The sequence below is a fragment of the Salvelinus namaycush genome, chromosome 25, assembly GCF_016432855.1.
Source record: "Salvelinus namaycush isolate Seneca chromosome 25, SaNama_1.0, whole genome shotgun sequence".
Taxonomy (NCBI): Eukaryota; Metazoa; Chordata; class Actinopteri; order Salmoniformes; family Salmonidae; genus Salvelinus; species Salvelinus namaycush.
In genome coordinates this window covers 35,697,733-35,720,192 of record NC_052331.1, presented here as the reverse complement: position 1 = coordinate 35,720,192, position 22,460 = coordinate 35,697,733, and the positions used below count along the sequence as shown (strand labels likewise).

Sequence of the window (22,460 nt, the reverse complement as noted above, 5' to 3'; positions counted from 1 at the left end):
CCCCTTTCTACTAGCCCCCTACACCTTTCTCCTCTCTAGTGTCCCCCCTTATGGCATGATGCACTCTGGGGATCTCTAGTGCCCCCCTATGGGCATGATTGCCTCTGGGATCAGTCTCTCCTCTCTATCTACGTTTTCCCTTGTCTCTCATATCTTTGCTTTCTACCCCCGTCTACCTTTCCTTTCCCCTACCCTCCTACTCTCCTTTCCCCTCCCTGTTCCCTCCTTCCTGCCTTCTACCCTATCATCTCCTATTTTTGTCATTCCTAGTGCCTTTATGTTCTCCCTTCGCGCCCTAACCCCCCCCCCCCTGATGGCATGATGCCTCTGGGAGTCTCTAGTGCCCCCCTATGGGCATGATGCCTCGGGAGCTCTCTAGTCCTAGTGCCCCCTTCTCTCCTCTTCTAGTGTCCCCCTATGGGCATGATGCCTCTGGGAGTCTCTAGTGCCCCCCTCTGGGAGTCTCTAGTGCCCCCCTATGGGCATGATGCCTCTGGGAGTCTCTAGTGCCCCCCTATGGGCATGATGCCTCTGGGAGTCTCTAGTGTCCCCCTATGGGCATGATGCCTCTGGGAGTCTCTAGTGCCCCCTTGGGAGTCTCTAGTCCCCCTATGGGCATGATGCCTCTGGAGTCTCTAGTGCCCCCCTATGGGCATGATGCCTCTGGGAGTCTCTAGTGGCCCCCTATGGGCATGATGCCTCTGGAGTCTCTAGTGTCCCCCTATGGGCATGATGCCTCTGGGAGTCTCTAGTGCCCCCTATGGGCATGATGCCCTGGGAGTCTCTAGTGCCCCCTATGGGCATGATGCCTCTGGGAGTCTCTAGTGCCCCCCTATGGGCATGATGCCTCTGGGAGTCTCTAGTGCCCCCCTATGGGCATGATGCCTCTGGGAGTCTCTAGTGCCCCCCTATGGGGCATGATGCCTCTGGGAGTCTCTAGTGCCCCCCTATGGGAATGATGCCTCTGGGAGTCTCTAGTGCCCCCCTATGGGCATGATGCCTCTGGGAGTCTCTAGTGCCCCCCCTATGGGCATGATGCCTCTGGGAGTCTCTAGTGCCCCCCCTATGGGCATGATGCCTCTGGGAGTCTCTAGTGCCCCCCCTATGGGCATGATGCCTCTGGGAGTCTCTAGTGCCCCCCTATGGGCATGATGCACTCTGGGAGTCTCTAGTGCCCCCCTATGGGCATGATGCCTCTGGGAGTCTCTAGTGCCCCCCTATGGGCATGATGCCTCTGGGAGTCTCTAGTGCCCCCCTATGGGCATGATGCCTCTGGGAGTCTCTAGTGCCCCCCTATGGGCATGATGCCTCTGGGAGTCTCTAGTGCCCCCCTATGGGCATGATGCCTCTGGGAGTCTCTAGTGGCCCCCTATGGGCATGACGCCTCTGGGAGTCTCTAGTGTCCCCCTATGGGCATGATGCCTCTGGGGTCTCTGTGCCCCCTCTGGGAGTCTCTAGTGCCCCCCTCATGTGGCATGATGCCTCTGGGAGTCTCTAGTGCCCCCTATGGGCATGATGCCTCTGAAGTCTCTAGTGCCCCCCCTATGGGCATGATGCCTCTGGGAGTCTCTAGTGCCCCCCCTATGGGCATGATGCCTCTGGGAGTCTCTAGTGCCCCCCTATGGGCATGATGCCTCTGGGAGTCTCTAGTGCCCCCCTATGGGGCATGATGCCTCTGGGAGTCTCTAGTGCCCCCCTATGGGCATGATGCCCTGGGAGTCTCTAGTGCCCCCTATGGGGATGCCTCTGGGAGTCTCTAGTGCCCCCTATGGGCATGACGCCTCTGGGAGTCTCTAGTGCCCCCTATGGGCATGACGCCTCTGGGAGTCTCTAGTGTCCCTATGGGCATGATGCCTCTCTGGAGTCTCTAGTGCCCCCTCTGGGAGTCTCTAGTAGCCCCCTATGGGCATGATGCCTCTGGGAGTCTCTAGTGGTCCCTATGGCATGACGCCTCTGGGAGTCTCTAGTGCCCCCCTATGGGCATGATGCCTCTGGGAGTCTCTAGTGCCCCCCTATGGGCATGATGCCTCTGGGAGTCTCTAGTGCCCCCCTATGGGCATGATGCCTCTGGGAGTCTCTAGTGCCCCCCTATGGGCATGATGCCTCTGGGAGTTCTAGTGCCCCCCTATGGGCATGATGCCTCTGGGAGTCTCTAGTGCCCCCTATGGGCATGATGGCTCTGGGAGTCTCTAGTGCCCCCTATGGGCATGATGCCTCTGGGAGTCTCTAGTGCCCCCCATGGGCATGATGCCTCTGGGAGTCTCTAGTGCCCCCCTATGGGCATGATGCCTCTGGGAGTCTCTAGTGCCCCCCTATGGGCATGACGCCTCTGGGAGTCTCTAGTGCCCCCCTATGGGCATGACGCCTCTGGGAGTCTCTAGTGCCCCCCTATGGGCATGACCCTCTGGGAGTCTCTAGTGCCCCCCTATGGGCATGACGCCTCTGGGAGTCTCTAGTGCCCCCCTATGGGCATGACGCCTCTGGGAGTCTCTAGTGCCCCCCTATGGGCATGACGCCTCTGGGAGTCTCTAGTGCCCCCCTATGGGCATGACGCCTCTGGGAGTCTCTAGTGCCCCCCTATGGGCATGATGCCTCTGGGAGTCTCTAGTGCCCCCCTATGGGCATGATGCCTCTGGGAGTCTCTAGTGCCCCCTATGGGCATGATGCCTCTGGGGACTCTAGTGCCCCCTATGGGCATGATGCCTCTGGGAGTCTCTAGTGCCCCCCTATGGGCATGATGCCTCTGGGAGTCTCTAGTGCCCCCCTATGGGCATGATGCCTCTGGGAGTCTCTAGTGCCTTACTTATAACAGTTCTAGTGTTGTGTATGATCTATAGCAGGGCTGTCCAACACTGTTCCTGGAGAGATACCCTCCTGTAGGTTTATACTCCAACCCTGTTCCTGGAGAGAGACCCTCCTGTAGGTTTATACTCCAACCCTGTTCCTGGAGAGAGACCCTCCTGTAGGTTTATACTCCAACCCTTGTCCTGGAGAGAGACCCTCCTGTAGGTTTATACTCCAACCCTGTTCCTGGAGAGAGACCCTCCTGTAGGCCCAACCCTGTTCCTGGAGAGAGACCCTCCTGTAGGTTTTAATCCAACCCTGTTCCTGGAGAGAGACCCTCCTGTAGGTTTTAACTCCGACCCTGTTCCTGGAGAGAGACCCTCTGTAGGTTTTCACTCCAACCCTGTTCCTGGAGAGAGACCCTCCTGTAGGTTTATACTCCAACCCTTGTCCTGGAGAGAGACCCTCCTGTAGGTTTTAACTCCAACCCTGTTCCTGGAGAGAGACCCTCCTGTAGGTTTTCTGTCCGACCCTGTTCCTGGAGAGAGACCCTCCTGTAGGTTTTCTGTCCAACCCTGTTCCTGGAGAGCTACCCTCCTGTAGGTTTTCTGTCCGACCCTGTTCCTGGAGAGAGACCCTCCTGTAGGTTTTAACTCCGACCCTGTTCCTGGAGAGAGACCCTCCTGTAGGGTTTAACTCCAACCCTGTTCCTGGAGAGAGACCCTCCTGTAGGTTTTAACTCCAACCCTGTTCCTGGAGAGAGACCCTCCTGTAGGTTTATACTCCGACCCTGTTCCTGGAGAGAGACCCTCCTGTAGGTTTATACTCCGACCCTGTTCCTGGAGAGAGACCCTCCTGTAGGTTTATACTCCGACCCTGTTCCTGGAGAGAGACCCTCCTGTAGGTTTTAACTCCAACCCTGTTCCTGGAGAGAGACCCTCCTGTAGGTTTTAACTCCAACCCTGTTCCTGGAGAGAGACCTCCTGTAGGTTTTAACTCCAACCTGTTCCTGGAGAGAGACCCTCCTGTAGGTTTTAACTCCAACCCTGTTCCTGGAGAGAGACCCTCCTGTAGGTTTTAACTCCAACCCTGTTCCTGGAGAGAGACCCTCCTGTAGGTTTTAACTCCGACCCTGTTCCTGGAGAGAGACCCTCCTGTAGGTTTTAACTCCGACCCTGTTCCTGGAGAGAGACCCTCCTGTAGGTTTTAACTCCGACCCTGTTCCTGGAGAGAGACCCTCCTGTAGGTTTTAACTCCGACCCTGTTCCAGGAGAGAGACCCTCCTGTAGGTTTTAAACTCCGACCCTGTTCCTGGAGAGAGACCCTCCTGTAGGTTTTAACTCCGACCCTGTTCCTGGAGAGACACCCTCCTGTAGGTTTTAACTCCAACCCTGTTCCTGGAGAGAGACCCTCCTGTAGGTTTTAACTCCAACCCTGTTCCTGGAGAGAGACCCTCCTGTAGGTTTTAACTCCAACCCTGTTCCTGGAGAGAGACCCTCCTGTAGGTTTTAACTCCAACCCTGTTCCTGGAGAGATGTCCTCCTGTAGGTTTTAACTCCAACCCTGTTCCTGGAGAGAGACCCTCCTGTAGGTTTTAACTCCGGCCCTGTTCCTGGAGAGAGACCCTCCTGTAGGTTTTAACTCCAACCCTGTTCCTGGAGAGAGACCCTCCTGTAGGTTTTAACTCCAACCCTGTTCCTGGAGAGAGACCCTCCTGTAGGTTTTAACTCCAACCCTGTTCCTGGAGAGAGACCCTCCTGTATGTTTTCTGTCCAACCTTTACGGAACATACCTGATTCAGCTAGTTAACATGTTGGTGAGCAGCACTAAATTAAGGACTGAACCTCCAGGATGGTATCTCTTCAGTAAGAGGGTTGGGCCACCCTGACCTGTAGCTTTCTTTATATTTTACAACTGGGACGATGAAACCTGTATATTGGTGGCATTATACTGTCTATGTGGGCTGGCTTGAATATCTCGGAGATAAGAGGGCTAGTCAATAGGTTGATGAAGCCTGTATTAGTTGGTACTAGATACTGTACGTCTGTAATGTACAGTCAGTTGGCGACTTGGTGTTATATTTTGGATGTACTAAGTAAAAGCAGAGTCCTCCGTCTTGCCTTTTGAGTGTATTAATCTCTAAGCTTCTCACATGGAATTATGCCGAGGAACACAGTTAGTTTTCACTTGTCAAATCTGCTGCTGCCTGCAGGGGATTCTAAAGAACAGTTGATATCCTTCCTCTTCCTCTTAACTCTTCCTCCCCCTCTTCACTGATCCTGTCTCCTCCCTCCTATCCTCTCTGCTCATCTCCTCTCTTCCTCTCCTGTATCCTCCTTCTGTACATATTGTACTCCTATATGGACATTATTTTGTTGCATCCAAAGACCATTGAAGCTGTGAGCTGTGTATTCACTCCTTAATTGTTATTTTATTTAAAAAATATATTTACCCACTTTCTCCCCAATTTCGTGATATCCAATTGGAAGTTACGATCTTGTCTCATTGCTGCAACTCCCCAACGGACTCGGGAGAGACGAAGGTCAAGAGCCGTGACCTCCCAAGCCGCACTGCTTCTTGACACATTGCCCACTTAACCCGGAAGCCAGCCGCACCAATGTGTCGGAGGAAACGCCTTCCAACTGACAACCGAAGTCAGCTTGCAGGCGTCCGGCCCGCCACAAGGAGTAGCTAGAGCATGATGAGCCAAGGAAATCCCTCCGGCAAAACCCTCCCCTAACCCAGACGATGCTGCGCCAAATAAAAGAAGTTTTAACACTTAAACTCTTCTATTCTCTCCAACTGGGCCATTCGTTCTTCACCTCTCCTCTTCTTCACTTATCGTCCTTCCTCTCCTCCTTCTTCCCTCCCTTTCCTGTCCTCTTTCTTCTAACCCATGTTCTCCTCCTCCTTCTTCCTTCCCTCCCTCTCCTCTTTCTTCTAACCCATGTTCTCCTCCTCCTCCCTCCTTCCCTCCCTCTCCTCTTTCTTCTAACCCATGTTCTCCTCCTCCTCCCTCTCCTCTTTCTTCTAACCCATGTTCTCCTCCTCCTTCCCTCCCTCCCTCCCTCTCCTCTTTCTTCTAACCCATGTTCCCTCCCTCCCTCCTCTTTCTTCTAACCCATGTTCTCCTCCTCCCCTCCAGGTAATGTCCTGACCCACCTGGGCCATTCGTTCTTCACCCAGAGTTTCCTTGGCAGCAGGGAGCATGGAGGTTTCCTCTACGTCACCCCGTCTTTCCAGTCCCTCCAGGACCTGATGCTCCCCAACCCCCCCTACCTGTTTGGGGTGTTGCTGCAGAAGTGGGAGACCCCCTGGGCCAAGATGTTCCCCATCAGACTCATGCTGCGGCTGGGCGCCGAGTACAGATGTGAGTACGGAGGGATGGGTTGGTTTGGGTTAGCTTTGTGATGGGTTGGTTTGGGTTAGCTTTGGGATGGGTTGGTTTGGGTTAGCTTTGGGATGGGTTGGTTTGGGTTAGCTTTGGGATGGGTTGGTTTGGGTTAGCTTTGGGATGGGTTGGTTTGGGTTAGCTTTGGGATGGGTTGGTTTGGGTTAGCTTTGGGATGGGTTGGTTTGGGTTAGCTTTGGGATGGGTTGGTTTGGGTTAGCTTTGGGAATGTTTGGTTTGGGTTAGCTTTGGGAATGTTTGGTTTGGTTAGCTTTGGGTATGTTTGGTTTGGTTAGCTTTGGGTATGTTTGGGTTGGTTAGTTTTGGGTATGTTTGGGTTGGTTAGTTTTGGGTATGTTTGGGTTGGTTAGTTTTGGGTATGGTTGGTTTGGGTTAGTTTGGTGTTGGTTTGGGTTGTGACGGGTTAGTTTTGGGTTGCATTTATTTAAATGTTTAAATTTGGAGCGGCTGGGCACAATTTAATGTACAACTCTGTAATTGTTCAGTTTCTAAAATGTTTTCTGTTTCATGCCCTACTGAACCTGGTGGTTGTGTGTTTCAGTCTACCCCTGCCCTCTGTTCAGTGTGCGCTTCAGAAAACCCCTGTTTGGAGAGACAGGTCACACCATCATGACCCTGCTAGTGGTAAGAATCATGGCTTCACTTCTGCTGTATCACTCATACAGATCTGGGATCAGATCTGGGATCAGGCTAACAGAGTTTATTTTTAATTTTGATGTGCTATAATGTTATTACTTTACTCTACAGGACTTTTGTAACTACCAGTACACACGTTGCCCATGGTTATCTGACTATGCTCCATGATATAGGCTGTAGACTTTATCAGACTAGATACTGTATGTTATCTGGCTATTCTCCATGATATAGACTGTAGGCTTGTTCATTTATCAGACTAGATACTGTATGTTATCTGGCTATGATATAGACTGTAGGCTTGTTCATTTATCAGACTAGATACTGTATGTTATCTGGCTATGATATAGACTGTAGGCTTGTTCATTTATCAGACTAGATACTGTATGTTATCTGGCTATGCTATAGGCTGCAGGCTTGTTCATTTAGCAGACAAGATATGATTATAAGTCCTGTGACATTATTGTATATGATTTTATAATAAGAATATAATTGAACTTAGAGTAGCTGAATAAAATAGAAAGGATTATTTTTTTCCCAAATTTGTAGCGAGTGCACGTATGTTGAGCGTAAAATCGATAACTTGAAACCGGTCCAAAGCGCTAGATTTAGTTATTTGTCAACTTTAGTTGTGAATGATACAAACCTTTTGAATGTCTTGGAAATCAAAACATATTTAGGCAGCATAATGCAACTATAGGCTATTGGTATTTTGGAAAAGTCGCAAAAAAACCTTGTGCTCTGCTCCTGCGCAGCTGTTCTCTCATCAAGTGATCATACAGGCTATGTGGACACCCCTTCAAAGTGGAGGATTTGGGCTATTTCAGCCACAGGTGTATAAAATTGAGTGCAAATCCATGCAATCTCCATAGACAAACATTGGCAGTAGAATGGCTTTACTGAAGAACTCAGTGGCTTTCAACGTGGCACCGTCATAGGATGCCACCTTTCCAACAAGTCAGTTTGTCAAATGTCTGCCCTGCTAGAGCTGCCCCCGGGTCGACTGTAAGGGCTGTTATTGTGAAGTGGAAACGTCTAGGAGCAACAACGGCTCAACCACGAAGTGGTAGGCCACACAAGCTCACAGAGCAGGACTGCCGAGTGCTGAAGCAAGTAGCTTGTAAAAATCGTCTTTCCTCGGTTGCGACACACAGATGTTTTACACCGTTTCAACCTGCTGCTAAGCTTCTTTCAGTCAGGGGAGTTTTTAAAAGCACGATACTGTTTTGATCATAAGTGTTTTTGATGTGATTTTTCTATTTCTATTAACGTCAGAGTGGTTAGAGGGACAATAGAGCCCTGAGTACCAGGCCATTAGGACCTGATGGAGGGACAATAGAGCCCTGAGTACCAGGCCATTAGGACCTGATGGAGGGACAATAGAGCCCTGAGTACCAGGCCATTAGGACCTGATGGAGGGACAATAGAGCCCTGAGTACCAGGCCATTAGGACCTGATGGAGGGACAATAGAGCCCTGAGTACCAGGCCATTAGGACCTGATGGAGGGACAATAGAGCCCTGAGTACCAGGCCATTAGGACCTGATGGAGGGACAATAGAGCCCTGAGTACCAGGCCATTAGGACCTGATGGAGGGACAATAGAGCCCTGAGTACCAGGCCATTAGGACCTGATGGAGGGACAATAGAGCCCTGAGTACCAGGCCATTAGGACCTGATGGAGGGACAATAGAGCCCTGAGTACCAGGCCATTAGGACCTGATGGAGGGACAATAGAGCCCTGAGTACCAGGCCATTAGGACCTGATGGAGGGACAATAGAGCCCTGAGTACCAGGCCATTAGGACCTGATGGTAGTTAGTAAGTTGGGTATTACCAGAGCATGTCCTAGAGTGCATAAGAGGAGATTACCGCGACGCAACGGTCACGTGGAATTTTACTGCGGTCATGACGATAATGTTAATATACCCATGGTGATTATTATTGGATCCTGCTGGTCATGGGGATTATTATTTATTTATTTATATTATTTATTTATTTATTTATTTATTTATTATTATTGTCATTTATTATTATTATTATTATTGGACCCTGCTGGTCATCTATGAACGTTTGAACATCTTGGAAAACGATCTGGCCTTAATGGCCATGTTCTGTTATAATCTCCACCCGGCACAGCCAGAAGAGAACAGGTCACCCCTCATAGCCTGGTTCCTCTCTAGGTTTCTTCCTAGGTTCCTGCCTTTCTAGGGAGTTTTTCCTAGCCACCGTGCTTCTACACCTGCATTGCTTGCTGTTTGGGGTTTTAGGCTGGGTTTCTGTACAGCACTTTGTGACATCTGCTCATGTAAAAATGGCTTTATAAATACATTTGTTTGATTGAAGGGTCTATATAATATATCTACAGGACTTGCGTAACTACCAGTACACGTTGTCCATGGTGAAGGGTCTGGTGGTGGACATGGAGGTGAAGAAGACCTGCATCAAGATCCCCAGCAACCGATACAACGAGGTGAGGCTGTCAACGAATCATATTGCTTCCTAGTGAGGGGTTCTGCCAATCACTAGTCACCACGGTCCTAAAACCAGAGACAAACCAACATTATGTACAGTCGCCTGGAATCCACACTGAATATTGTTTCACTGATTCGGTCTGGACCCGCCTTCGTTGATACTGGTTTAGTATAACCAAGATGTTTAGTGTGCTACAGAAGATTTGACTCCCTGTAAGGTTTGGAAATGTGTGGTTTCTCTGCTTGGCTACGGCCACCCTAACAGATGGGAACCCAGTGATTTGACCCTTGGAACGTTTTGACAACAGACAGAGCTTTAACACAGTCAGTGACTCAAACACTCAAGATTCTCACTTTTTTATTTCTGCCATGTGAACGACAGGAGAAATGACGAAGTCAGTCACATAGACCAGGATTTCTCCAATATTATTGTATTTTCCTCAATGTACCTCATCAAAATGGAACCTATTTCATCTAAAACAACAAACTGATTTGTGGAAACTTCAACCATAAGGATTGTGTTACCACATTGGTGTACTGAACAGACAACCTTGTCACAACTAGTAGCCTTCTGACCACAACCTCCTGGTCACAACTAGTGGCCTCCCGGCTACAACTAGTGGCCTCCCGGCTACAACTAGTGGCCTCCCGGCTACAACTAGTGGCCTCCCGGCTACAACTAGTGGCCTCCCGGCTACAACTAGTGGCCTCCCGGCTACAACTAGTGGCCTCCCGGCTACAACTAGTGGCCACAACTCTTCAGGGACCGGTTTCCCAAATTGCATCTTAAGGCTAGTTAGTTAATCGTTAGAACCGTTTGTAGTGAGCATCGTTAAATCTCCCAAGCCGTTTCCCAATCCCATAGTTGTTAGTTACACTTGAAAACGCTCGTAACGCTCGTAACGCTCGTAACGCTCGTAACGCTCGTAACGCTCGTAACGCTCGTAGCGCTCGTAGCGCTCGTAGCGCTCGTAGCGCTCGTAGCGCTCGTAACGCTCGTAGCGCTCGTAACGCTCGTAACGCTCGTAACGCTCGTAGCGCTCGTAACGCTCGTAACGCTCGTAACGCTCGTAGCGCTCGTAGCGCTCGTAACGCTCGTAGCGCTCGTAACGCTCGTAGCGCTCGTAACCACAATCTAGAACAGCGTCGCTAGGTTGTTCTGTGTTCCCCTCTGCGTCACTTTATACCTAGAATCACATGGGTTATTAGTCTCCCTGTGACCGCTGATAACGTCAGAACAAAGTTGACTACGTCTTTGCAAGCAAGTTTCAAATGAGATCGAAATACAATATGGTTAAATAAAAGGTTAAATAAAATACAAAAAAAGAATAATGTTTCCTCATCAGGAAAGCATCATGTCTCTTCCTTATCAACTTCAGCCAATGAGCTGAAGGCACTCTAAGGCAATTCCACCACGCTTAACCTATGGGATAATCACTTCCCTTTCTGTCAACCAATGGGCATAAATCTAGGAGTATTTAATGTTAAAATTATCCCTCGTCTCTCACTTGCTGTTTTTCCCAGCAACATTCTTCCACCTCCCACCAGCAGCATAATAATAACCTGAAGGTCTGTCATCTGAACCTCGTTCTCCAGCATAGGGCGACCGGTCATCAGAACCTGGTTCTCCAGCATAGGGCAACCGGTCATCAGAACCTGGTTCTCCAGCATAGGGCAACCGGTCATCAGAACCTGGTTCTCCAGCATAGGGCAACCTGTCATCTGAACCTGGTTCTCCAGCATAGGGCAACCTGTCATCAGAACCTTGTTCTATAGCATAGGGCGACCGGTCATCAGAACCTGGTTCTCCAGCATAGGGCGACCGGTCATCAGAACCTGGTTCTCCAGCATAGGGCGACCGGTCATCAGAACCTCGTTCTCCAGTATAGGGCGACCGGTCATCAGAACCTGGTTCTCCAGCATAGGACAACCGGTCATCAGAACCTGGTTCTCCAGCATAGGGCAACCTGTCATCTGAACCTCGTTCTCCAGCATAGGACAACCTGTCATCTGAACCTGGTTCTCCAGCATAGGGCAACCTGTCATCTGAACCTGGTTCTCCAGCATAGGGCGACCGGTCATCAGAACCTGGTTCTCCAGCATAGGGCAACCTGTCATCAGAACCTGGTTCTCCAGCATAGGGCAACCTGTCATCAGAACCTGGTTCTCCAGCATAGGGCAACCTGTCATCAGAACCTCGTTCTCCAGCATAGGACAACCGGTCATCTGAACCTGGTTCTCCAGCATAGGACAACCGGTCATCAGAACCTGGTTCTCCAGTATAGGACAACCGGTCATCAGAACCTCGTTCTCCAGCATAGGACAACCGGTCATCTGAACCTGGTTCTCCAGCATAGGACAACCGGTCATCAGAACCTGGTTCTCCAGTATAGGACAACCGGTCATCTGAACCTGGTTCTCCAGCATAGGACAACCGGTCATCAGAACCTGGTTCTCCAGTATAGGACAACCTGTCATCAGCATCTGGCTCAGAGGACCATTCCTCAGAGACGAGGCCTACCCCCAAACTATTCAAAACAATTCCATATGTCTGTTGAAGTTAGATTGGACCTTTAATGACACAACCAGATTGTCTGCCCCAGCTGATGAAGGCTATTATCAGGCTTTGACCAGGCTATAAACAGACTGAACAGACTATAAACAGACTGAACAGACTATTACCAGGTTATAAACAGATTATGAACAAGTCTGTATATTCTGTCCCCCCCACCCCAGCTGATGAATGTTACCAGGCTATTAACAGATTATTACAAGGTTATGAACAGCCTGAACAGGCTATTACCAGACTTTGAACAGGTTATGAACAGGTTATAACGTCTTTATATTCCCTGCAGCTGATGAAGGCGATGAACAAGTCCAACGAACACGTCCTGGCCATGGGGGCGTGTTTTAACGAGCAGGCCGACTCCCACCTGGTGTGTATTCAGAACGACGACGGAAACTACCAGACACAGGCCATCAGTATCCACCACCAACCACGCAAAGGTGTACACACACACACACACACACACACACACACACACACACACACACACACACACTTGACATGGGGAGTCATGTCATAGTTTATCAACTGGACTAATAAAACCATGGATGGAATCAATATCAATATTTTATGTTTTTTCTTCCAGTGACTGGCGCCTGCTTCTTTGTGTTCAGTGGTTCTCTGAAGGCAGCTTCTGGATACCTGGCCAAGACCAGCATTGTGGAAGGTACCAACATCCTACAAAATCTCCAAATTAGAGACTGCATCTTCAATTCAACTTTTTATTTATCCCGTCAGGGGGAATTAAGAAGGACTGATAATGTCAGAGCACACACAGTGTGTATGTATGTGTGTTAAGTTAGGGTTTTTCAAACTCGGAGGGGGCCCTGAAAATAGACCAAATTATTAAGGTGAGGCACATTTGAACGCCGTTTTGGGTCTTTGCGTGTCAAAAAAGATACACGTCAAATAACACAGTTCTATTATAGAATGTTGTGTGTTGTAAATTTGCACGTGCAAACCAAGTGCCAACACCACTATCAGTAGCGCTGTGAAAGCTGTACAAAACAAAGTAGCCAAACAATCACATACTGGGCCACGAACGATGTGTTCAAATACCGTGTTGATGAAAATAGACCAAATTATTAGGGTGAGGCACATGGGCTACTAACAGCTTACTACACAACAAACACTTATGTAATACTGTCGCTAAGGAAGTAATACTGTCGCTAAGGAAGTAATACTGTCGCTAAGGAAGTAATACTGTCGCTAAGGAAGTAATACTGTCGCTAAGGAAGTAATACTGTCGCTAAGGAAGTAATACTGTCGCTAAGGAAGTAATACTGTCGCTAAGGAAGTAATACTGTCGCTAAGGAAGTAATACTGTCGCTAAGGAAGTAATACTGTCGCTAAGGAAGTAATACTGTCGCTAAGGAAGTAATACTGTCGCTAAGGAAGTAATACTATCTCCCTGGCATATTACATAATTTATGCAGCAGCATATAAGACATTTCTGGACACATTTTGTAAAGGTGGTGCAGTGGCTGTTTGTTGGTAAATTTTGTCATCCAAACTTTGATCCAAGTCTGGCATTCGCTGGATTTATGGTGGGAACTCAGAAGAAAAGAAAAAAAAACAGCCATTCCATTGAATAGCAAGCTAACGTTAGCGGTTTCTTTACAATGCTTGCAGTTAGCCACTGATTCCATTCCAAACGACTCATTGTTGAATTTGCGATTTCCAACTTGTTGTGTAATCTTTATGTACAATGGCCGATGAGCACCGATACCTTTTTTATCTATAATATCTCTTTGTGTGAGAAGGATTAAAAAGGATTTTCCAGTAGATTGTCGACTTGATGACGACTGACGACTGCTAGCTAAGACATTGAAAGTCAGTCCAATCAAAGTTACTGTAGATATGTGATGTCATTCTATCTATGGCCAATGACCTTGAGCCTTCTTGGATGGGCACTTCTAATTGAACTCTATGGCAGAACCCAAGGGGCAAACATTTTCAAGCTCTAACCTTAGAATTGGGGATGACGTAATGTCCCATGAGTGACAGAAAGCAGAGCCAATCAGGCGCAACGCTCTGTATTTTACACTGGCTGCCCCACCACCACAGAAAGCACTGAGCTAGGCTGAAACACCTTCATTTTGGAGCTGCCTAACTCAAGAAAACAAAAGAGACCATGTTTGTTTTCAGCTTTATTAACTAAATTACTTACTATTATTTTTTTACTGATATGTGATAGGTGACACGTATTAATGCCAAAACAATTTTTTCACCTAAAAGTATGGTGCTCAAAACAGGTGGGGCTGCCCCACCTGTCCTGAATGACGGGTCGCCACTTTCTATTTCCATTGATCATCCTTGAGATGTTTCTACAACTTGATTGGAGTCCACCTGTGGTAAATTCAATTGATTGGACATGATTTGGAAATGCACACACCTGCGTATATAAGGTCCTACAGTTGACAGTGCATGTCAGAGCAAAAACCAAGCCATGAGGTCGAAGAGATGCTTAATGAAAAACCTGCTCCATAGCGCTCAGGACCTCAGACTGGGGGGGAAGGTTCACAGGACAACGACCCTAAGCATACAGCCAAGACAACGGAGGAGTGGCATTGGGACAAGTCTCTGAATGTCCTTGAGTGGCCCAGCCAGAGCCCGGACTTGAACCCAATCGAACATCTCTGAAGAGACCTGAAAATAGCTGTTCAGCGACGCTCCCCATCCAACCTGACAGAGCTTGAGAGGATCAGCAGAGAAGAATGGGAGAAACTCCCCAGATACAGATGTGCCAAGCTTGTAGTGTCATACCCAAGAAGACTCGAGGCTGTATATCGCTGCCAAAGGTGCTTCAACAAAGTACTGAGTAAAGGGTCTGAATACTTATTTAAATGTGATATTTCAGTGTTTAATTTTGTATAAATTAGCAAAAATTTATATAAACCTGTTTTTTCTTTGTCATTATGGGATATTGTGATGTCATTATGGGGTATTGTGTGTAGATTGATGAGGGAAAAAAACAATTGAATACATTTTATATAAGGCTGTAACATAACAAAATGTCAAGGGGTCTGAATACTTTCTGCAGGCATTGTATCTGTTGGTCACCTGTAGATGGTGTTATATACCTGTTCCCCTACAGATGGCGTTATATATCTGTAGATGGTGTGATGGTGATATATGTGTGTGTGTGTGTGTGTATATATATATATATGTGTGGTGTTCCCTTACAGATGGTGTTATATATCTGTAGATGGTGTGATGGTGATATATGTGTGTGTGTGTGTGTATATATATATATGTGTGGTGTTCCCTTACAGATGGTGTTATATATCTGTAGATGGTGTGATGGTGATATATGTGTGTGTGTTGTTCCCCTACAGATGGTGTGATGGTGATATATGTGTGTGTGTTGTTCCCCTACAGATGGTGTTATATATCTGTAGATGGTGTGATGGTGATATATGTGTGTGTGTTGTTCCCCTACAGATGGTGTGATGGTGATATATGTGTGTGTGTTGTTCCCCTACAGATGGTGTTATATATCTGTAGATGGTGTGATGGTGATATATGTGTGTGTGTTGTTCCCCTACAGATGGTGTGATGGTGATATATGTGTGTGTGTTGTTCCCCTACAGATGGTGTGATGGTGATATATGTGTGTGTGTTGTTCCCCTACAGATGGTGTGATGGTGATATATGTGTGTGTGTTGTTCCCCTACAGATGGTGTGATGGTGATATATGTGTGTGTGTTGTTCCCCTACAGATGGTGTGATGGTGATATATGTGTGTGTGTTGTTCCCCTACAGATGGTGTGATGGTGATATATGTGTGTGTGTTGTTCCCCTACAGATGGTGTGATGGTGATATATGTGTGTGTGTTGTTCCCCTACAGATGGTGTGATGGTGATATATGTGTGTGTGTTGTTCCCCTACAGATGGTGTGATGATGATATATGTGTGTGTGTTGTTCCCCTACAGATGGTGTGATGGTGATATATGTGTGTGTGTTGTTCCCCTACAGATGGTGTGATGGTGATATATGTGTGTGTGTTGTTCCCCTACAGATGGTGTGATGGTGATATATGTGTGTGTGTTGTTCCCCTACAGATGGTGTGATGATGATATATGTGTGTGTGTTGTTCCCCTACAGATGGTGTGATGGTGATATATGTGTGTGTGTTGTTCCCCTACAGATGGTGTGATGGTGATATATGTGTGTGTGTTGTTCCCCTACAGATGGTGTGATGGTGATATATGTGTGTGTGTTGTTCCCCTACAGATGGTGTGATGGTGATATATGTGTGTGTGTTGTTCCCCTACAGATGGTGTGATGGTGATATATGTGTGTGTGTTGTTCCCCTACAGATGGTGTGATGGTGATATATGTGTGTGTGTTGTTCCCCTACAGATGGTGTGATGGTGATATATGTGTGTGTGTTGTTCCCCTACAGATGGTGTGATGGTGATATATGTGTGTGTGTTGTTCCCCTACAGATGGTGTGATGGTGATATATGTGTGTGTGTTGTTCCCCTACAGATGGTGTGATGGTGATATATGTGTGTGTGTTGTTCCCCTACAGATGGTGTGATGGTGATATATGTGTGTGTGTTGTTCCCCTACAGATGGTGTGATGGTGATATATGTGTGTGTGTGTTGTTCCCCTACAGATGGTGTGATGGTGATATATGTGTGTGTGTTGTTCCCCTACAGATGGTGTGATGGTGATATATGTGTGTGTGTTGTTCCCCTACAGATGGTGTGATGGTGATATATGTGTGTGTGTTGTTCCCCTACAGATGGTGTGATGGTGATATATGTGTGTGTGTTGTTCCCCTACAGATGGTGTGATGGTGATATATGTGTGTGTGTTGTTCCCCTACAGATGGTGTGATGGTGATATATGTGTGTGTGTTGTTCCCCTACAGATGGTGTGATGGTGATATATGTGTGTGTGTTGTTCCCCTACAGATGGTGTGATGGTGATATATGTGTGTGTGTGTTGTTCCCCTACAGATGGTGTGATGGTGATATATGTGTGTGTGTTGTTCCCCTACAGATGGTGTGATGGTGATATATGTGTGTGTGTTGTTCCCCTACAGATGGTGTGATGGTGCAGATCACAGCAGAGACCATGGATGTTCTACGGCAAGCCCTCAGGGACATGAAGGACTTTAGTATCACCTGTGGCTGGGCAGACCAGGAGGACAGCCAGGAGCACGTTCACATACAGTGGATCGATGACGATCACAACTTTTTCAATAAGGGGTGAGGAAGGGAACTGGGGAACCTCTAACCTCTAGTTTCTCTTCTGTGATGTCGTGTCCCAGTGTTTCCCTGCTTTAAAACCCATCTATGAAAGATGTTTAGAAGACGTTTTTTAAAGTGTATTATCTAAAAGTCACCCTTGTTCCCCGCCAGGGTAATTAGTCCTATTGATGGGAAGTCTATGGAGTTCATCACCAGCGTGAAAATCTTCCACGGTTCAGAGTTCAAGGCTAATGGGAAGGTCATCCGCTGGACGGAGGTATGTGATGTCACCCTCCTAAGCAACACCTAGGTTCAGTAAACACAAAACCAGACAAACGTTTTGAAACAGGGAGGCACTACCTGGTCTTGTTTTACTAAGGTGTGCCCTACTGAATACGACCTATTATCATGTTTCCCCTCAAGACAATCTGCAGCGTTTACAATATTTGCTTCTTTTAGGTGTTCTTCCTCCAGAGTGATGACCAGGACCAGCCCAACGGTCTGAGCGACCCTGCTGACCACAGCCGCCTGACGGAGAACGTGGCGAGGGCATTCTGCGTGGCGCTCGGCCCACACCTCAAACTGCTGAAGGAGGATGGCATGGCTAAGCTGGGCCTACGGGTCACCCTCGAGTCTGACCAGGTACGGACTCGGGTCATCACTGTATGGCCACACCAGAAATTAATCAAATCAGAAATGTGCAGGGGCAGACATCGACCAGAAATCGTCACTGGCATTTCAAACACACCAGCCTGTTTTTTTCCCCTCAAGGCGCCCACACCGGCCCATTTCTTTTTTTTTTCTCCCCCTCTTAAGGCCTCATAATTAGCCAGATAATTATCATTTTGCGCAAAAAAATTACAGGTTAGACAGTCCCACTGGGCTAAAAATGGACCAGCCCAGCTGGCATTTGCCTGAAATGCCCATGCAAATGTGTAATTTGGGATTAAGCCCAAGGGATCTTTAGTACATTTAATCAGATGTGTCAGTCAGCGCTAGGATAAAACAAACAAGAATTGACTGAAACACTGAATTACAAAATAACTACTTGTCTCTGTGGGTCACCTAGCAACAGCCAACCCGTCCCCCCCATAGTACATGGTTAGATAAGAGAAATATATAGATAACTAACCATCTCTTCTCTGTTGCACCCTGTGTTTACAGGTGGGTTACCTGGCGGGCAATAACTGGCTCTCCTCCCACCGGTACCTGGTTAGGTAAAGGATACTAACGACCCGTTCCTTCCCTGTCCTCTTTTCTCCCAGGTGGGTTACCTAGCAGGTAGTAACGGCCAGCCTCTCCTCTCCCATTACCTGAGTGACCTGGACAGTACTCTGATCCCTGTCATCCACAGAGGGGCGTGTCAACTCAGCGAGGGACCTGTCGTCATGGAGCTGGTCTTCTACATCCTGGAAATTCTCTCCTAGGAGACGGAGACACTGCTTAGCAATGGACCATCACCCCAGACTCCGATCTCCTAGTTCTCTCTCTCGTCCTCATCCTCTTTTTTTCCCCTGCCATCTTGCCTCTTCCATCTCTTCAGAGGCTGAAGGCTGTGAGGGACAGCTAGCTAATGTTGCTATCCCTTCACCAGACAGCTAGCTGTGGGGGACAGTTCCCAGCTAGCTAATGTTGCTATCCCTTCACCAGACAGCTAGCTTTGGGGGATAGTCCCCAGCTAGCTAATGTTGCTATCCCTTCACCAGACAGCTAGCTGTGGGGGACAGTTACCAGCTAGCTAATGTTGCTATCCCTTCACCAGACAGCTGTGGGGGACAGTTCCCAGCTAGCTAATGTTGCTATCCCTTCACCAGACAGCTAGCTGTGGGGGACAGTTCCCAGCTAGCTAATGTTGCTATCCCTTCACCAGACAGCTGTGGGGGATAGTTACCAGCTAGCTAATGTTGCTATCCCTTCACCAGACAGCTGTGGGGGATGGTTACCAGCTAGCTAATGTTGCTATCCCTTCACCAGACAAACAGCTGTGGGGATAGTTCCCAGCTAGCTAATGTTGCTATCCCTTCACCAGACAGACAGCTGTGGGGATAGTTCCCAGCTAGCTAATGTTGCTATCCCTTCACCAGACAGACAGCTGTGGGGATAGTTCCCAGACAGCTAATGTTGCTATCCCTTCACCAGACAGCTAGCTGTGGGGGACAGTTACCAGCTAGCTAATGTTGCTATCCCTTCACCAGACAGCTGTGGGGGATGGTTACCAGCTAGCTAATGTTGCTATCCCTTCACCAGACAGACAGCTGTGGGGATAGTTCCCAGCTAGCTAATGTTGCTATCCCTTCACCAGACAGACAGCTGTGGGGATAGTTCCCAGCTAGCTAATGTTGCTATCCCTTCACCAGACAGACAGCTGTGGGGATAGTTCCCAGACAGCTAATGTTGCTATCCCTTCACCAGACAGCTAGCTGTGGGGGACAGTTACCAGCTAGCTAATGTTGCTATCCCTTCACCAGACAGCTGTGGGGGACAGTTCCCAGCTAGCTAATGTTGCTATCCCTTCACCAGACAGCTAGCTGTGGGGGATAGTTCCCAGCTAGCTAATGTTGCTATCCCTTCACCAGACAGCTAGCTGTGGGGGATAGTTCCCAGCTAGCTACTGTTGCTATCCCTTCACCAGACAGCTGTGGGGGATAGTTCCCAGCTAGCTAATGTTGCTATCCCTTCACCAGACAGCTGTGGGGGATGGTTACCAGCTAGCTAATGTTGCTATCCCTTCACCAGACAGACAGCTGTGGGGATAGTTCCCAGCTAGCTAATGTTGCTATCCCTTCACCAGACAGACAGCTGTGGGGATAGTTCCCAGCTAGCTAATGTTGCTATCCCTTCACCAGACAGACAGCTGTGGGGATAGTTCCCAGCTAGCTAATGTTGCTATCCCTTCACCAGACAGCTAGCTGTGGGGGACAGTTACCAGCTAGCTAATGTTGCTATCCCTTCACCAGACAGCTGTGGGGATAGTTCCCAGCTAGCTAATGTTGCTATCCCTTCACCAGACAGCTAGCTGTGGGGGATAGTTCCCAGCTAGCTAATGTTGCTATCCCTTCACCAGACAGCTGTGGGGATAGTTCCCAGCTAGCTAATGTTGCTATCCCTTCACCAGACAGCTGTGGGGGATAGTTCCCAGCTAGCTAATGTTGCTATCCCTTCACCAGACAGCTAGCTGTGGGGGACAGTTCCCAGCTAGCTAATGTTGCTATCCCTTCACATGACATATCTAGGGCCTCTCCAGTCCACCTTTGCGTCATGTCCACCCTGATCACATGAATCAGGAAATCTGAGGACTATTCCAGTTCCACTGTGGTAGACCAGGCAGGGGTTTGAGAAGTCAAATGATTCCTTAGTTGTTACTTTTCTCGAAATCTAATGGCACAACCTAGATTAGAGACAATGTCTTAAGTAGCTGAACATGTTATTACTCCCACCTTGTGAAAGTGACACGTTTTACATTTTCTTCAAAACACAACTTTATATTGAAGGAGTGCCTTTGCTTTGACGGCCTGCAACATGCAATTCGGCTTGAGACGACCGTTAGGCATAATGTCGTGTTTCTACGCATGGATTTAGCTAGCCAAGTCGCCATGACAACGCCGACAAGTGTAATCGAGGATTTCTATTGGAGAAGCAGTTTGTCGATCTTCATACTGTATTGTCTTTACTGTGGTAGCTAGCCAACCAGAGGACAAAGCAGAAGCACTGCACTCTGGGAAACGTAGTCTCCGAAGGCTATGTTGTAGCATGGGCGCTTTGAGGACCTCAGGTAGAGGTGTCCAAAGCTCTGCCTGATGAGACTACACTTTTCTCTGCTGACAGGGACTTCACACGGTCTGGTGGTCCGGGAAGATTAAAAACTCGGTGATGAGTGGATGGAGAAAGGGTACAGCAAGAACAATAGGAGAGAAAAGAGGGAGGAAACATTTTTCTGGTGATGCTGTTTAATTTGCATCCCGGTGCTCAGTTCCTGCAGTCGCAACTCTTCACAGTGGAAGGAGGAAAGAATAACTTACCTGTCATTTTCAGCCTGGCTTTTAGCCAACGATCACCAAATGCTTAGTTTTCGTTTGGCTTGTTATTTTGTTTAGGCAGGGCTGCAATTGGCTCAATAGCTCATCCAGAGATCGTCTGTCTCACTAGAACTGCTAAGCAGTTGGACCACTTAGTTGAAGGCACAATGTCTAAGAGAGGTGGTGTGGGTGTTTACTGATTTCACTGTCAGACTTAATAGGTCAAAGATCCTGAACTGTGGAGATGACCCAAGCTTTATATGGCTGAGCTTCTAGTCTTCTGAGAACCATGTCAAGTGTGACAGAGCGTACGCTGATTAAAACCTGTTTTCAATGCTTTACCAGAACATTCTAACAGGAAGTATAACAAACAGTCTCTGGCCTCTCATTGGCAACCCAAGGGGACTGGTTGGAGTCTTGCGATGAGAAATGCATTGTGGTCTGATCCTTCACCACCGACTGTTAACACCAGCCTCATCCTTCCACCGTTAACTAACCCCAGCCTCAGCCTTCCACCGTTAACTAACCCCAGCCTCATCCTTCCACCGTTAACTAACCCCAGCCTCAGCCTTCCACCGTTAACTAACTCCAGCCTCATCCTTCTCTCTGTCAGCGATGGAGAGGATACTAGAGGAACTGAAGCATCTTCAGTAAATTGTTACCTGTGGTTTCTTCCCAAAGTGCACTAAATTTGACCGGAGCCATATGGGACACAACCTATAGGTTACCCTGTCCGCCTGACCTGTGAGCCAACGCAACTATTCAACTCATTGATGCTGCACTCCTCCATCCACAGACCCCATAGCATTTTTTGTACGATTCAAAATAAACTGCCTAACTGATTTGAACGTGTCATCATTATACAAAGAATAACATTTTTGCAGAAACTATTGTAAAATGCAGATGCAGTGCACTGGAGTCAGCCATTTACAGGAGAATAGGACCTTTTAGACTGATGGCTGAACGGTTAAAACAGAGAACTTGGTCAAAGCCGGGGCATACTTCTCAACCCTTCTCTTGAGGTGTGCACTTGCACACGCCTTCTCATGGACTTAAAGATGGTGGAACTTCTCTCCAGACTTCGCTTATACCAATCCAATTGTTTCACATCCATTATATGTTGAATGTGTAAGCGGCTCTGAGGGATTATGGGAGTTGCGTCCGAAATGGCACCTTATGCCATATGGGTCTTGGTCAAAAGTAGTGCACTATGAGATAGGGTGCAGTTTGGAACGTAGACTGCCCTCTGCTGTGTGGGCATGGACCTGAATAGAAACCGAGGTCTGTCAGAATATTCTACCCTATTGTGTTTCTATTTTTGATCTAATGTTTGTTGCTAAATTTGGCAGAAAGCCCTTATCAAAATATATT

The 22,460-nt window shown here is 48.0% G+C and overlaps 1 protein-coding gene across 2 annotated transcripts; it reads left to right on the top strand.

Moving 5' to 3' along the window:
• The first annotated feature begins 5,831 nt into the window (after window positions 1–5,831).
• LOC120020666 (zinc finger FYVE domain-containing protein 9-like) lies at window positions 5,832–21,931 on the top strand. 2 transcript variants are annotated; one of them, XM_038964371.1, is made up of 9 exons: window positions 5,832–6,154; window positions 6,738–6,820; window positions 9,195–9,299; window positions 12,156–12,306; window positions 12,453–12,533; window positions 16,926–17,091; window positions 17,245–17,350; window positions 17,533–17,715; window positions 18,428–21,931. In XM_038964371.1, exons 1-9 carry the CDS (start codon window positions 5,908–5,910, stop codon window positions 18,518–18,520), a joined length of 1,215 nt encoding a protein of 404 aa, XP_038820299.1. In that variant the 5' UTR covers window positions 5,832–5,907; the 3' UTR covers window positions 18,521–21,931. The 2 variants fall into 2 exon arrangements, with proteins under 2 accessions (XP_038820299.1, XP_038820298.1); XM_038964370.1 differs by having other exon boundaries at window positions 18,339–21,931.
• The last annotated feature ends 529 nt before the right edge of the window (window positions 21,932–22,460 follow it).